Source organism: Meles meles, chromosome 6 (assembly GCF_922984935.1).
Source record: "Meles meles chromosome 6, mMelMel3.1 paternal haplotype, whole genome shotgun sequence".
NCBI classification, from domain to species: Eukaryota; Metazoa; Chordata; class Mammalia; order Carnivora; family Mustelidae; genus Meles; species Meles meles.
The window spans coordinates 1,507,583-1,524,694 of record NC_060071.1 but is presented as its reverse complement, the minus strand read 5'-3'; the positions used below and the strand labels follow the sequence as shown (position 1 = coordinate 1,524,694).

Here is a 17,112-nt window from a genome sequence, read left to right as displayed (position 1 = left end):
CGTCACGCGGGAATCACTACAACGTGGGACAGGCCTGTGAGCAGCCAGCATGAAAACACCGAGCACGGGTCTTCCCTTCGCAGGTGACAATTTGGTGACGTGTCAGGCATAATTTATTAGGTGCTTTCCTTGACGAATGAAAGGAAACTATTAGCAATTAACCACACGCACACCGTCAATTTCCAACAAGAATTTAATGTCGGGATTTACCGAATCTTTCAGGAATCTTCAGAAACTGCCGTGAGTTGCAGTCAGACTGGAGAGGGCAGAGAAACGGCGCGTTCACGGCTTGGCTGGCAGTGCCGGGCTCCAGCCGGAAACGCGGACATTCCGCTCCCGTTCTCAGAGACGGGTGTATTTGTCACAGAACATGGTATGTCTTCCGTGTAAAGTCAGGTGGGCCTCCTCCCTCCTTCCCATTACAGGGACCAGTCCCGGTCTCATCCGCGTCGGGCTACGACTAAACCCAGTGCGTCTGGCTCACCATGGACGAAGCCTGGAATCTAGATGGTTGGGGGCGGTGCGTGTGTTTAGAAGTACCTTCGACGGCAGAAGGAAAGGTAACCAAATGTTGACTTTCACTGGTACTTGGAGGGAAAAATGTAAGTTAAGGACAGGTAAGATGCCTTACGATAGCCCAGTCACACTGGCTTGTCCCCACGGGGAGATAAACGTTTTCCCTACACGATTACTCACGTGCTGTTTTCTTGATTTGCTTGCTCAGAGCACTCTGCCCAAAATGCAGTCCGGGTCCAGTCACTCTGTATGCAAACCTTGGAATTAGGTCTGAATTAGTGTCTTACTGGGGAACTGAGAAGCGTTCCTTAGCCCGCTGAGGTGTGGCCGCCCTCCCCTTGTCCAAGCTCAGAGACGTCTCTCCAGACGCCGGTGTCGAGACATTAATTGCTTTTTGCAGTGTGCTCTGACTTGTGTCCAATCGCTTTTCTTTAACGACTCAGGCGGGGAACTCAGTGACATTGTGAGTGGCACAATGAGATAAAAGGAACCGGATGAACTGTCTTTGCTTCGGCATCCTCCACGATACGATTTCACAGGTGAGAGGTGTGCTGGGGCCTCTGCCCAGGTCAGCGATGACTCATTTACTGCACAGTGAGGGATGTCCTCACGTCACTGGCATGGAAAAAGTCACGTTGATGCTGTGCTCACACAAACACAGACGGACAGACATGCAGCAGGAGAGAAAGTCCAGAAAAGCCATAGATAACGTCACCGACTTGTGTCAAAGGGGGAAAGATGGTGTTTCTCGTAAATAGTGCTCATCAATGGATACCCACGTGGGAAACACATACCGTACCCGTCCACCTCTGCCAGGTGTGAATACGAGTTCCGGAAGACGGACAGATCTAACCATGAAAGGTAAGACAATAGGGGTTCAAGAAGAAAACACGGCAACTTCATGACCTCGGAGTCTGAAAATTCCTTAAATAGACTCAAATTGTCAGTCATAACGAAGACAATGACACCTTTCTCTATCAAAATAGAGGACCTCTGTGGTCAAAAAGACACCATTGAGAGAATAAAGACGCAGCTCACAGGATAGAAAACAGTATCTGGGACGTAACTCTGGCAAATAACTCGTACTCAGAATGTATACAGAAGTTCTACGAATCATGAAGAAAGAGACAACCAGCCAAACAGAAAACTGGGGGAAAACGTGAACAGGCACTTCACAAACTAGGACGTCCAAAGGGCCAGTGAGCAAACAGAAGGAAGCGGGTCTCGTTCATCCTCAGGAAAATGTAAACTGAAGACACAACGAGGTACCACGACACACCTGTGCGACGGAGAAGACGAGGGAGTGTGCCGTGTGAGCGGGACGGAGAGCACCGGGAGCTCACAGGCCTGCTGCCGAGGGTCGGGTCGGCTGGTGGAAGCACGGAGACAACGTTGGGGCCGGAACCTTCCAGCAAAGCGTGCACCAACCTCACGGTTCAGCGTTTTTACTCTGAGACATGCCCACCGCAGAAATGCACACACGCATTTGCCAAAAACACAGACAAGAGTCTTCATGGTCCTGGGACACCTTGGGTGGCTCAGTCTGTTAAGTGTCTGTGTTCAGCTCAGGTCATGATCCCCGGGTCCTGGGATCGAGTCCTGCATTGGGCTCCCTGCTCAGTGGGGAGCCTGCTTCTCCCTCTCCCACTGCTTCTCCCCGTCTCTCGCTCACTCACTCGCTCTCATTCTCACTCTATCTCTGGCAAATAAATAAATAAAATATTTTTAAAAAAGAGTGTTCATAGCCTGAAACCAGAAGCTTCCCAAATGCCCATCCACCGTAGAATGGGTAAATCAATTGTGCCAGGTTCTCCATCAGTGAACGCAACCAAATGGGAAGGCTACCCCCACACACAGCGACTCAACGTTTCCCACAGCAGTGCGCTGGGTGAGGAAGACAGACACAGAAGAACATGAAGTATGTGTTCACTTGTCTTTTTAGATGCCACCCGTGCACGAAATCCTATGGCGTTTGTCTTTCTCTGACTGACTTCACTTGGCACACAAAGAAGCAGGGACAGACCCGTGAACACAGAGAACACGCTGGTGGCTGCCAGAGGGGCGGGCAGAGGACGGGTGGGCAGGTGGGTGACGGGGAGCGGGAGGTCCAGGCTTCCAGGAATGGGATGAAGACGTCACGGGATGGAAGGTGCAGCTCCCACGGGAGTCACCCTTCCTGTAACAGTGTCGTGGTGACGGACGCCGGTCACACTCGTGAGCTCAGCCTCCCAGGAAATTGCCCATGTTGTACAGATCCTCGGAAGTGAGGATGCCCATTTAACTGGAAGGGGGCATGAGGGAGGCTTCTGGGGTATCTGGATGCCCTGCTTTCTCATCTGGGTGCTCGTTACACGCCTGGTTTCCCTTTGTGCGAAATCACCAAGTCAGACGCTCACGACGTGTGCGTCAAACTCAACGCTAAACCGTTCCCGCCTGAAACAAAATCTCACGGGATCACAAGGGATTTTATAATTTTTTACTTTATTTCTGATTATATTTGGAGAGGCAGATTTTACATGAAGAGCTTCAAACCAACCATGGTACGTCGCCCAAATTTTACACAAGCCATTGGAAAAAGGATCTAAAAATGTGCTTCGTTATTGGTGTTCTACAACATTGATCGAGCACCAGGAGCGTGCCGACGGCTGTGCAGAGCAGACGCGGAAAAGATGATCCCTGCCTTCAAAAGCCGTTCCTTGAGGCTCGCACGTAAAACTTCACCTGACGCGCCACACCCTCTTTCTCATAAGGCATAAATAAGGAAGTTGCTTGCATTTCTCGTTGAGTCAATAAATATCTAATACCCTTTCCCCCAACTGTACCAGCGATCACTCGTGTCTCTGCCTTTCAACACAGATGTCCGTAGTACGGTGTACAGTACGTACGGGTGTGGTGTTCACACACTGACCACAGCATCCTTGTAGGTGGGCTACAACACGGAGCAGGTTGAGTTTCAACATTCACAGATTTTTATACCACCAAACAGCATCATTGACTGTCGGCAGAACTATTTCTTGTCTAAAACAAAGAAAAGGAGGCGCATTACTCTTACACTGACCCAGTGTAAACGGAAGCAGCCCTGCCTTGATCCCGAGAAGGGTATGGGGACTCGGGGCGGTGAGTTCACACACCCACTACTAAGTTCCCTTGCGGGTGTCGGTCGCATGGCCGCAGGCCCGACCACGCTAACGGTTCATGATCCGCTAGTCGCGGGCAGTCGGAATCTGATTTGTTTACTGTGTTTGCAGTTTGCAGAAGGGGCTCATGGTGTGACATCAGAAAACTGAGCTGGGAACCTTTTGCTTTTCTGCGAGGCTGCGATCAAAGCGGACCGACTCGCAAAGGGGAGTGGAATGACTCTGAATTGAACCACGGGCTGAGGGTATCAGAGTTCGGCGTCATCCCTTAAGCAACCTCCTCTGATTGTGTATCTTTCAAAAGCAAGAGAAATGACGTGGATTTTAGGCCCGGGCATAAGAAATTGTACTTCGTGGGAAAATGCCAGAGAGCATTGTAGAAGGTGGTGCCCAGCCCAGGAGACTGGCCAGTCCACATGTCCGTCACCCACCAGGAGATCACAGCAACGGGAAATGAGAGGCGATGTTAGAGGGATGGGGAGGGGTCTCCTTCCTGGCCTGTCTCTGGCCTTGCCCTGTTCTGCAAATACAGGGATGGAGGAGTCTGGGGTCCAGGGAGAGAAGGCTGTCACAGGCTTGGGATCAGTGAAGAGAAAAGACCCAACCATGAGCTTCACCTTCTCTAGTTCCCAAGACCCCAAGCATCCACCAGCTTCAAGCCAAGGCAAAGATCCTTAACTTGATAGCACGCTCCCTCCCATAAGGCTGTGGATAAGCCATTCCCATAGGAAACAACTTGCCGTTGGGGCCGTCTGGGTTCCCAGTGCATTGGCAGGTCTGGGTGTGGTCCGTCATGTGGCAGTGACCGCAGCTTGAACTCCAAGGCTGCACTGGACCGAGAGCAAGATGAGGTCTCTCGCCGCCTCCCCAGACAGGAGAAGAGTCACCTCCCCAGACAGGAGAAGGGTCACCTCCCCAGACAGAAGAAGGGCCACCTCCCCAGACAGGAGAAGGGCCACCTCCCCAGACAGGACAAGGGTCACCTCCCCAGACAGGAGAAGGGTAGAGGGAAAATCTAGACAGTCCTGCCTCCTCCACACACGGGGTGGGGCTCACGCCATGCTCCGCCCATGGTAGCCAGACAGGCTCAAGCAGGGCCCATTAGGAACAGGTTCACCCAAAAGTAGTGACCACAGGGCTCTGGTCCAGCCCCTGTGGTCCTACCTGGCAAGGGGGGGGGGGGATCTGATCAAGTTTCTCTGATCTCGGGAATTATCTTATCTCCACTTCTCTGCAGATCGGAGCGAGACCTTGGGAACTCCCTGTCTCTGGGGCTCTCCGGGTTTAATCTGGATAACAGGGACCACCTGTCCCGGAGCCCCCCCGTGGGCAGGAGAGCTGGTCCCTGGACTCCCGACTCTTGGGGGTGCAAATTGTGCATTCCCTTCCGGAAGAAAGAAACAACCTTATTTAGTGTGCCCAACTCAGAACAGCACCGAGAGACCAGCATTCTGACAAGACACAGTAACATAGAGAGAGATAGAGATATATATATGTATATATATATTTAACTTTCAATTATAAACCCTCAGTTCTTCATACTAAGGCTTCAGTCCCAGTCACCCGGAAGAAAGTCCATCCACCAGAGACAGAAACAGGTCACGTGAAGACCCCTAACGACGGAAGCACCCTGGCCTTACTCGCCGACGGCAGGAGACGTTCCGACGCCCCGTGCAGGGCACTACAGGGCCAGACAGAGCAAGAGAAGCGTCACTCGGAGGTTTCTGGGATGGATGCCGGACTCCTATTGCTTTAAAATCGGAGACATTCCCCTAATCTCTCCTTCAGGAGCTTCCTCTGCGGCCCAAGAGAATACTCTCGCTCCCCACCTTGCTCTCGGAAGGGTTAAGCTGGCTAATGTCTGTCGATCATCTTTCTTCGACCTGTAATCAGACATTAGGATCAGTTGCTGGAAAGGATTCTTTCTGCCGGCTGGGTCAAAGCACCATTCGACAGGTGGGAGCAGAGACCAAAATCCAATCGAGTCACAGCTGCTTCCTTCACGCTGGAGAAACCGTGGTCTCGAGCTGTTCAACAGAGGACACCGTAACCCCAGACTAGGTACTTAGATAGACATATAGACATACAGATAGATAGATAGATAAATGGTTAAATAGAGATTTTTTTCTTTTTTTTTTTCTTTTGGCGCTGCTGACAAGAACACGAGTTGGGGTCGTGGTGGGTGAGAACACCCAGGAGCCTTTGTCGTATGACTGGCGAACTTGCCAGATCCTGTGAAAACCCCTGGAAATGGCCGGGATTGGGGCACACGGAAGCCACGGTCAGAATGTGAGAGTTCAGCCAGCATCTCTGCTCTTCAAGGCACGAGGACACGTTCCAAGCTCTTCCAGGAGACAGAAGACCAGGGAGCAGAGCCCCCGGCCAAAGCAGGCGTGGGAGGCCCTTCTGGGGGTGGGGGGGTGGGCTGCGACTCTCAAAACCTGGCCTTATGCTGGGGGCAAGTGGCTCTCCCCCCGGCCTTGGGCGGGGACAGGAACGTCTCCCGGCCTGAGCACCTCAGCCTTGCAGGCAGAGAGAGCGCGCTCCGGGCCATGCCTGGTCCGGCAGTCCAGCTTCTCCCTGCCCTGAGTGCAAGGAGGAAGGTCCGGAATGTTCCGTGAAGATCATAATGACGACCGAAGGGCGAGAATGGAAAGTCAGTAGCCCTTGATGAAAGTCAGCAGAGAAGAAACATCCTCTGCAGCCACACCTGTGACTTCACCTGCCGTGGGCTGAGAACGCGATGGAAAACAGAACTCGTCTTTCTTCCTTCTCGGCTCACTATCTCCCGAAGCGTCCCACACGGGCGGGTCCTAAGTATCTTCGTGTGACACACTCCTGGCCATGAAGCGTCATCTAGATGCAAAGACTCCAACTAATCTGTTTTGTTTTGTTGTTTGCCTGGAATTCAGTTTGTGTCTACCGGTAGCGCAGAGCGTTCATTTGGTAGGGAAAGACAGGGCACCCCTCCCAAAGGCATCCAAGTCACCAAGTCAAAGCCTACGGGAGGGCGGGTCTCTCTGGAGGACACACAGGTCCCAGACCCTGCTCGCCCTGGCGGAGAGCCTCCGCGACGGTCCCCGCTCCGGCAAGCCGTGGCCGCGCCGGCCCGAGCCCTCCCGCCGCGGGGGGTGCAGCCGGCCATCCCGGGCTGTGCGCCGCCAGCGGCCCCGCGCTCAGGACTTCATGGTGCAGATGGGCACGACGATGACGAGGATGACGGTGCAGGCGGCGGCGGCGATCAGGGCGGCGATCTTGCAGACCTTGGCCCGTCTGAACTCAGCCTCCTTGCGCTTGAGCAGGGAGTCGTAGCCTGGCGTGTAAATGTCCTCCATCCAGTACTCCAGGTTGTTCGGGTTTAAAGATTCTTGCGTCTGCAAGTGAAGAGAAGCGGTTAGAGGCACCGTGAACACCGGTTCCCGAAGGCCCGTGCGGTCCGCCGCTGGCTGTCCGGGCTGACCGTGACGTCCACCACCGCCGGGCCGGGCTGGGGCGGCTGCTGAGGCCCCGGGACCCTTGGCACGCGGCTGGCGCCTGCTCTACCCTTGCTGCCGGCGTGCCGACGGGCCCGGCATGGGGAAACCACGGTCTCCTCCGCACCAGCCAGCAAACAGGTGCGGCCACGGGCAGGCTGTCCGAGCGGCTGGAGGAGCGGCGACCGCCCCTGACCAGGGGTCTCCCCAGCGGCCCCCCGGGAGCAGGGCCCTTTGCGGCAGGGCTGTCCTCTCGCTCTGGTTCTGTTCCCAGCCCCTCCCTGAAGCCTCCCCTGAAAACTCAAAGTGCCTCCCGATAAGCAGCTCAAACCAAATAGAAACTCGTTCCATGTCAAACATTTGTCGGAGCAGGTCAGGCCCCTGCGCAGGGTCAAGGTCTACAGAAATGCCGGCCATCCCCGGGCCTGGGGCTGCCTCCCCACGGGCAAAAGCCGCGGGGACCCCTGTCTCCCGGCTCCCCCAGCTGGAGGCACCGCCCACAGGAAAAACACCAGATGGAGCCTGTCCTGCCGAGGCCCCGCTCCCGGGGATGGTTACACCCCCCATCACAAAAGGCAGCGTTCTCATTTGACAGGAAGGATTTGATAACACAGTGTCACATAAGAGCAAACACGTTGAAATTCTAAGTGCGGTCCCCTCGCTCTCTGAAACGCAAACAAAATATCCGTTTTGAAGATGGCCTTGGCTTGTTTCATACTCGAAACACGGGCACATGAGAGTCTGTCTCGGGCACGTGAGAGTCTGTCTCACGCACACAAGATCACAAAACAAACCCTTCCAAACGGCTTTAAACCTGAGTCGGACCGTGGCATTGGGAGAGCGCTGGTGATTCGAACCTGTTTCACTCATTGTCACCTGACCTTGCAGGGCAACTCTGTTCTTTCCCGCTGTGCCCTTTGCCCCGGGAGCCTGGCTCCCAGGACCACCCAGGGGGGCCCTGTCAGGGGATGAGGGCCTCTTGGTCCCTACCAGGCACCGGCTCCCGACCATGGATCTCGGTGGGTTGCAGAAACAGCTCCCTTCCCTCGGCCTCAGACCCCAGGGTGACGACGTCCTGTCACTGGTGCCGGTTCCCCAGAGGCTGCCCGGCCTCTGCTCCTGCTCACCACACCTGCGGACCTACCCACCCCCTGCAGGCGGACCAGCCGGGTGGACAGCTGTGGCCCCACGTCCAGCCCCCGCCACCTGCCCGTGGACAGCCCCCAGGCTGAGAATGGTCCCTAAACTTTCCAGTGGTTGACAAAAGTCAAAAAAGGACTATTTCACACTATGTGAACATTATATGAAATTCAGATCTCTCTGTCCACAATAACGCTTCGTGGAATCCCAGCCATGCCCGGCCATTCGCAGGGGGCAGAGCCACTTCCAGGGGGCAGGGGCAGAGTCCAGCAGCTGTGACGGACACCAGAGTCCTCAAGGCCCACACTGGTCACCAGCCTCCTTTGCAACCCTGTTCTAGTGTGTTCTGTGCAACACTGCCTCATGGCAGGGACGGGACTGAGGGGTCCTCAGAACTCCCCAGACTCCCTCCCCCACTAAGACAGAACATCCACGGGCTCCTGTCCCCCGCGGGGTGGGAAGCAGCGCTAGCCGCTCCGATGTCCATCCTGAGCAAGAGGAACCTCTCCTGGAGCTCAGGGTGCTCTGTCTTGGCAAGAGCCCCCTACAGCGTCCTCTGCCAGGGTCCCTGGGGCGGCAGCCTCCCCGAGCTGCCCACTCCCATTGTTTGGACACACGCCTGTCTGCACGCTTCAGCCAGAGCTCCCTCCCCACCAAGCTCTGCCCTCCGTGGGCCCTTGGGCTGAGTGGCTACGGCCACCAAACCCCCTCAGCCGTCACAGACAGCAGATGGGACAGACAGATCCAGGGTGGGCGCATCTGGCTGGGAGACTGGTCTGCAGCGGCGGGGGCTACCCACAAGGGCTGGTGCACCTGTTCCTGCCGTGCACCTTGCGGACGAGCTCTGGCCACGCGGGCCACACCAGCCCCCTCCTTCCCGAGCTCGCCAAGGAGGGAAGCCGTGCACACACCCCACTTCTGGTGTCTCCTTCCCTCCAGCTCAAACACAAGGATATCAGCTTCTTTTCCTGTACGGACGTTTGATGGGCTGGGGGACAGCCTGTGAAATAAACTACTTTTCACGAGTTTTTTTCAGGAAGCAGAAACTCTAGTGACAACAGATGGAATGGTGACGCTGAGGTTTCCAGGGACACAGGCGAGGGACCTTGTTGTGACCAGACTCCGGTGGGAAAACCAGGAAAACCCAGCCCACACCCTTTCTCTGCCCTCAAGTGGGCCCCGCCGACCGGGATTCTCATGTGCCCACCAGGGGACCCCGTGAAGACCGTCCCCATGCTAACACTGCTCTCACACGACCCGAGCTTCGGGAACGTCCACTAACTGCTGTCCCTTAGGGCCCAGTATGCAGTCAAATGCTCTACCCCTGAGCTATACCCCCATTAGGGCCCAGTATGAACAAATGTCACTGCACGGCAGTCACGACAGGGCCCCGAGGCTCCCGGACACCCCCACCAACAGGAGAGGCCACGCGGGAGGAAGGGTCCAGGCCGCTGGTGGGGCTGAGCTGCTCGATCTCATCGGGGAGCTGGAGGTGACCACAGTCGTCCCTGTGCCTTGAGCTCTCAGCTTGCCGTGACAAGCCCTGCGAGGGGGACTGACGGGTCTCAGCATCCCGGGGGACTGACGGGTCTCAGCATCCCGGACTGGCCCCGAAATCCCTTCTGGTGCCCACTTAATGGCGGTGCTTTAGACACCTTCTTTCCAAAATTCCTCACCGTGACTCTGCAAGGGAGACAGTGCCGTGTGCCCACCGGACAGTGGAGGGGACGGACGCTCAAGCAGAGGCGTGAACGTCCTGGGTCTCACGGCAAAGGAGCCCTGGACCGGAGCCCCAGGCTGCCGCGGACCCGTGGAGTCCGTTCCGGCCACACCACACCCCCCGCCCCCCTGCCTCGGGCCCGGGCCAGCCCCTCCTGGCGTCTCTCCCACTGTCCCTCAGTGACACAGTCATCCTGGGACCCGGAGGTCCAGCCCCACCACCCACAGAGCTAATACGCAGGTGGGGACACGCGCTTCCGGGTCCTGCAGTGACGCGGACATAGGCAGACGCAGTGCCAGCGGGAGCGGGTGGGGACCAGAACACATGCCTGCCGGCCACGACGGCCTTCACAGAGCTCGCGGGGCGGTCCTTACCTGGGGACGGCTCCGTATGAAAACAGAGTCCATAGCTCGGCTCCCACAAACGTGCTTATCCCACGAGCTACGTGTGGAAGGAGAGATCAGCTCGCATCTCACTAAACAGTTCGGCTCAGGTCTCGTGTGCAAAGACGAGAAGCTTCACTGGGTGCAAAGCCTTAAACGTGCGGTTAGCAAATGGCATGGCCCCAGCGAGGGCATCAGTCCCGTTGTTTACAAACGCAGACCCGCATCACGCTCCCCGCGTCACCATCTCCGCTCTGCGGCCCCGTAAAGCTCCAAATTCCGTGGCAGCGGCCCAGGGAGCTGAAAGCTGCGGGGACGGGCTGGCCCTGGCCATCCCGGGTCCTTCCTGCCCCGGTCAGGGTGGGGCCGGGCTCCTCCCCCGCCGCCCCTCCCCCGCCCGCACCCCGGGGTTGGGGGACAGCGTGAGGCTCACCTGCAAGTCCAGGGCGGTCAGCTTGCCCTTGTCGCCCGCATTCCTCGTGTACTCCTCGATGGTCCAGGAGGGCTGGCCCCGCTTCACCTCGGCCAGCTCGGTCAGCCGCATGTCCGTGTACAGGGGGTTGCTCTTCAGGTGGGCTTTGAGGGAGGCCGGGTGGGGACGCGGGCTGAACACCTGCGCCACCAGGAAGCTGTCTTTGGGCTGCTTGGGCAGTCGGTGCTGGGGGGGGATGTCGTACTGTCTGTCCGCCTGCGGGGGGCACAGAGAGGTCCAGACAGACGGCAGGGGGCTGCAGGGTTTCCCTCCTGCTAGACCTCCCCGGCCCCCGAGGCCAGCCACAGGCGGAACCACTTCCCACGCAGACGCCGCTCTCCGGGAGCAGCAGGCCATGCACAAGGCCCTTAACCAAACCCTCACACCCTCACTACCCCCAACCATGTGCAGCCGCGTTCCTGGTGCAGAAAGGGGGAGAACAGGACCGTGAGGAGAGGTGGGGAAGGGAGGGCTTGCAGGTGCCTGAAAGGGACGGGCGGCGTGAGCGCCCTCTGAGTGCGTGAGCGTGCGTGTGCACCCCTGCACGGGACTGGGCCAGCAAGCGTCCGCCGGCCCCTCTCCAGCCCTGCAAGCCGTCCACAGCTGCGGAAGGACAGAGCAGCCACCAGCACAGACATCGATGATTCTCTGGGATCAGGAAAAAAAAATCACTGCTTTTATTCACTCTTTCCCCCGACTTCAGACACTGAAAACCTGCTGAGAGCCTGTCTTCTGAGCTTCTCCTTCTTGGCACCATGGGAGGGTCCTGGCCTCCCCACCTGGCTCTGCGTGTCAGCAGCCCACGCCACTGCCACTTCCTCTCTGACCCTGGGTCCTCGGGTGCGTCCCTGACCTTCAGAATCAGGGGAGGGGTCTGAGAAGGCAGTGCGTGGTCACTGGAGCCGGGGTTACCGACACCAGTCACCCCACTGCAGGGGACACGAGCACCTGCACTGAGCCCTCCCGGCCCAAACAGAGGAGGCCGAATGGGGAGCTGCTGTCCTTGGGGACCGGCACCGGCGCCGGGAACCATTTCCTTATTTGTCTGGCTTTTCCTACTCACCCTCTACCCATCTTACCACGGAAAGACTCGAACTTGCCAAGAGGAGCACCGTGAATCCACGAGGCGCAGGGAAGGGACACGGGACCCCGCACGCCGGGAAGGCAACCCTGTTCCTGCTGCCTGAACCCCGCTATCCCAGAAGGAACAGGACGTCACCCTGGGCAACGCCCTCCTCTGCACCACGCCCTGCATCATGAGGACTTGGCCTCCGCCACCCATCCCGCATCCAAACCTCACGTTCGCCCATGGCATCCTCAAGCCAGCGGGACAGACAACCCGCCCGAGCCATCCACCCCGTTCTAACGCGGAGAGCCTGCAAATCTGGAAGGAGAGCCAGCTCCGAGGGAAGCCCTCCTTCCTGACCCGCGCTCGGTGCACGGGGGCGGGGACGGCGCGAGGGCCTGGCATCGTGGGCACGGGCGAGATTACCTCTTTGGCCTTGCGGTGCCAGTCCTTACTCTCCCCGGGGCCTCTGTCCTTGCCGTCCTCCTCCCCGAGGCCCCCGCGGCTGGCGTGGGTGATGGTGCGCCAGTCCCTGGGCGAGTTGGAGGTGCTGGCGATTTTGGACTCCGTAGCGCTGTTTTCCTCCGTCAGGGACCTGGAGGACGGCCGGGTGAAGAGGTTCTTCTTCAAGGCCTTGACGCGAAGGCTCTCGCCATTGCTGCCGCTGGCGTCGGAGCAGTACCAGTCGGCCGCGCTCTCCAGCTGGGGTCCCCGGGGGCCGTGGGGTGCGCGGAACATGCGCGGAGAGGCACTGTCGTCCGACGGAGCCTCGCTTGTCAAGGAATTCAGGTCGACCTGCGCGCTCACCTTCTCGGGCTGCTGCATTTTCTGATCCAGCTTGTTCAGCTTGCCCAGGACCTGCGAGATTTCCTCACGGACCCCCGACAGCGACTCGAGCTTCCGCTCGATCTCGCCAATGCGGAGCACCAGTCTGCACACGCTGGTTTTCAGCTCCTCTTCCGAGGGGTGGCTGTTGTCAGGCCGGTTGCCCTTTTCTCCTTTGCTACTGGGGAGCCCGTTGGCAGTTTTGGTTAGGTTGTGCTCGGGGGAGCTGTCGCCGTCAGACTTGGGAAGCTGAGACAGGGACCCCGTGCTGTTGTAGCAGGAAGACGGCATCACGCCCGTGGAACCGCTGATGCTCATGTCATCCAGAAACCGAAAGATGTCGCTGATGTCGTCGCTGACGATTTCCGAGTCGTCATCGGACTGCTTGGTGGCGTGTCTGTCGCCGAACTTGGTCTGCCCCGAGGCGCACAGGTCTCTGCACTTCTTGGCCTCCGGCACGTGCTGCTCCGTCTGGGTGCCCACGCTGCTGGTGTCCGAGCTGAGCTGCCCGCTGGTGCAGCCGATGCTCTTGTCTTTGAACTTCTTGACCGGCTCGTGCTTCTCCAGGTCAGCCGGGGACGAGAGCTCTTTAGACCTGTGTGCGTTTGGTTTCGCCATGTAGCCAATAGGCAGGATGGGCTGTTGGTCCTTCGGCACCAGGTAAGTGGGGCGCCTGTCTGGGGTGGGGAACCCGGGGCTCTGGCTGCTGGGATTAGGGTAGCGCAGCTTCTCCTCAGAGGGGTTTCTGTTAAAAAAGGACCGTTCAAAGTCAGGGACTTCCTCGGTGTTCAGGCTCCAGCTTTTGGCCGGCCAGGGGATCTGCTTGCCCTGCCTCCCGGCACAGCGCTTGGCGTCCTGCGTCCCCATCACCGGCGTGGGTCCGAAGTACGTGGAGGCTTGAAGGTCGTCCAAGCTCTCGTGCTTTGCGCGCCTTTTGTCGGGCACGGGGGAGTACGCGGGATTCAGGTACTGGCTACTATAGGGCACCTCAAAGCTGTGGTTGAAGAAGGCAGTCTTGTGGGGCTCCTTCCGGCGCTGGGGCTCCCCGTGCTCAGCCTCCGCCTTGTTAGCGGGGCCAACCAACGTGGGGGACACGGTCATCAGATTATGGAAATCCTCCTTAAAGATGTTCCTCTTCTGGACACAGGACTGCACCACGAACGGCTCCTCATTGGAAATGAAGGTCTCCTTGACGCCCTGGCTGATGGGCAGGGAGTCCTGGTCCGAAATGGACTCGTTCTCGATGTTCATGGGGAAGTAGGTTCTCTGCATCTCGCAGGGCTGGGGGCTGGCCACAGAGTAGGGGGCGAGGGCCTGCAGCCGGTCCAGGGAGGCCGCCCGGCCCTTCAGCTCTCTGCTCACCCCCAGCAGGAAGTTGGGCTCAGAGGCGGGCACGAACTGCGGGCAGTCCTTGCGGTCGGCCTTCCGGCCCTGGGAGGACTGCCGGGCAGGGTAGCCCCGGTGGAAGGGCCTGTCGCTCAGCTCACAGCTGACCGGCTCGCACGCGGCGGCAGTGCAGACCTCCGTGTCCGAGCGGCACGACTCGAAGGACGCCTCCTTCTTGTGTACCTTCTGCCGGCCAGCGGGCAGCTTCTCCTTGGCGGCGCCCCCGTTCATTTGGATCAGGTTGAATATGGTCACGATGTCCGCGGCCACCATGATCTTCTTGGACTGCTGGTTGTTCACGGTACATTTCATCTTGTCTTTGAACAGCGTGGCCGGGAAGTTGGGGTCGAGACAAGCCGTGTAGAATAGCACGCTTCTCAGCTTGGCGAGCTGGGACAGGTCAAAGCGGGCGCACAGGGACTTGCACAGATCCTGGTAGGAAACGGTGTTTTGCTTGCTGTCCAGCTCCTCCAAGATCTTCATCAGGAAGAGGGAGGTGTCTTGGTTGGTCTCCATGACTTCGGACGTCACAGGCTCGCTGCCGTCACGGTCTTCTGGTCCGTTCTACAGAGACGACATCAAAAAGCGGAGGGCGGTCACAAACACGGTGGGGTTGGGAGCCGCGCTTGTTGCGAACCACTAAGAGACACGCAAGGAGAACCTTCTTAATTGAAAAATGTATTATCAGCTTTGAAAATACTTAGAACACATGACTTTGTAATTCCCTTCCCGGGAATCGATGACAATGATTTATGGATAAAGATGTTTGCTGTGATGGCGTTTATAATAGTGAAAAAAATAAACCATCTTAAATACTCAAATAAGCGAGGGACGCGTGAACAAAACCATCGTACATGACGACTTTCCACAGGCATTAAGACGATAGCCACACACATCCTTACCATGGAATGTGACCCACCCATAAAAAGGAACTCACTGGGGCATCTGGGCGGCTCAGTCTGAAGCAAATGACTCTTGGTTTCTGCTCAGGTCACGATCTGAGGGTCATGAAATCGAGTCCCATGTTGGGCTCTGGGCTCAGCGGGGAGTCTACTAGGGGTTCTCTCCCTCTGCCCTGCCTGACCCTCCCCCGTCTCTCTTTCAAATAAATAAATCTTAAAAAGAAAAAAAGGCACGAACTAGTATACAAACAAGGATGTGGACGGCGCCCACAGGCGTGACGCCCGAGCTGAAGCAGCCAGAGTGGTTGGCGGTGTCCCATAGGACTCGACTCTGATCACATTCTAGAAAACACACCCACGGCCTCGGGGCTGGCTGTGAGCCGTGCAGGGGGCTTCCCGACTGCCCCGTGTCTCTCAGGACTCAGGGAACCACGTGCTTACACGTGTGAGTTCTCCTGCACGTCAATTACACCTTCCTTGAAAGATGACACATTGAGGACTTTTGGGGACACACACCAAAAAACCATGCTGCAATACTGAGTGGGAGAAAAAAAGGAAAATAAATGTTTTAAGCCAGAAGCTCTTAATTACAGGAAGTTATATACTCTTAGAGATGAAATTTAAAGAAAACAATGTACACTGAAATATTACCAGTGATTATGTTTGGGTGATAAATATGGATTTTTCCTGAAGAGAAATCTTTGTTCTTCAGTATTTTATGATGCAAATTTTCAAACGTACAGCGAAGTTGGAAGGATTTTATAGCAAATACCCATATACTCGCCATCTGGATTGCACACTGACATTGTACGATATTCCGTCCCTCTCAGACCTCTCCATCTACCCTTCGTCGAGCCTTCTTGTCTTTTCTAAAGCACTTTGAAGTAGAGTGCAGACATCCGAACATCCCTCGTGCGTATCGTTAACCCGAGGTCGATCCTCCCTCACAGTTTTCCTTCAGTATCAGATCCTCTGCACGAACGCTAAGTGTGCGTTTGCTGAAGATTTGATGGATGTGCCTGCTTGTGCAGTAACCCTAACCGCCGGAAAGACCCGGAGCGTTCCCAGCCCCACCCCACCCCCGTGTTCTCGGGCGGCCTTGCTACCGTCACGTGCTCCTTGAGGCTTCCCGTCTTTTCTAAAATGCTGACACGTGCTACTTGTCATCTGCACACAGTAATATCAATAATAAGCCTTACTTCGAAATGGAAGTAACCCACCCCGATGGAAAAGTTAAACACACGAAACCCAGAGTTGAACGAAACATCACAAGAGCCTTAGAGCGCATCGATACACGTGGACCGGCTCACGACACCGCCCACCCCCCCTGCACACCCACTTGGAAAGGCGCTCAGATGGGCCAACCTGCTGATGCTGAGGTCGGCTCAGCCGTTACCCCAGGGAATGGTGTCTCTTCTCCGGGTTAGATTTCGGTGGCTCCTGGCTCAGGCTCGAGCTCCCCCACACGTTTCTGCAAGGACATGTAGAGCCCACAGTTTGGACTTCCCATGCAGAAGACACAACAGCTCCAAGGGGTCCTGTTCCTGCCCAGAGCAAGTCCCCAGGCCTGCCCGGCCACTGAGCCTGCCCGGTGAAAGCATCGGTGAGAGGCGAGGACAGCCTGTCGCACTGGGGCGTCAAGTAAATGAGTGGACACAGGAATCCGAGTGGCGGCCAGTGAACGCATGGAGGGAAGGGCGAGTTGGGCATCCGGTACTGGGCTGTTTGCTGCTGGATACTTCCGACAAGCACAGGAGACCTCTGGCACTTCCATGGTTGCCCTGACCCACAGGAAGCACACGTAGGGGACACAGGGCGGCCACAGGGAGCCCCATGCCGCAGCGAGCCGAACCCTGTGGCTCCCGGGACCGCCCGACCTGCCCCCCTGGGAAAGCCTTGCCCTATTCCACTTGCCCGGCTGAAAACCTCTGTCCCAGCTCAAAAACGGCATTGGGAAAGGCGAGGCCCCGTGTGTCCTGGGGAGATTGGGGGAGTCCCAAGGGATCTGGTTCAACTGACTCCTCTTTTATTGACAGTGAGATCTGGGGGCTTACGAAAGTCCAGGGAGGGGACAGCGCAGGGGTCCCAGGCA

General features: G+C 57.3%; 1 protein-coding gene across 7 annotated transcripts in view; it reads right to left on the bottom strand.

Moving 5' to 3' along the window:
- Nucleotides 1-2,982: 2,982 nt before the first annotated feature.
- Nucleotides 2,983-17,112, bottom strand: part of MINAR1 (membrane integral NOTCH2 associated receptor 1) — a 29,494-nt gene continuing 15,364 nt past the window's right edge. For 3 of the 7 annotated variants that reach the window (XM_046010230.1, XM_046010231.1, XM_046010235.1), the window contains 4 exons: nucleotides 12,334-14,682; nucleotides 10,803-11,057; nucleotides 4,637-7,027; nucleotides 2,983-4,540 (listed from right to left, as the gene is read on the bottom strand). In XM_046010230.1, the coding sequence (XP_045866186.1) occupies nucleotides 6,830-7,027; nucleotides 10,803-11,057; nucleotides 12,334-14,634 (2,754 nt within the window). In that variant the 5' untranslated portion in view covers nucleotides 14,635-14,682 and the 3' untranslated portion in view covers nucleotides 2,983-4,540; nucleotides 4,637-6,829. Of the gene's footprint in view, nucleotides 4,541-4,621; nucleotides 7,028-10,360; nucleotides 10,428-10,802; nucleotides 11,058-12,333; nucleotides 14,683-16,359; nucleotides 16,534-17,112 lie in introns of those variants that run through there. The other 4 variants (XM_046010232.1, XM_046010233.1, XM_046010237.1 and 1 more) reach the window with 4 other exon arrangements.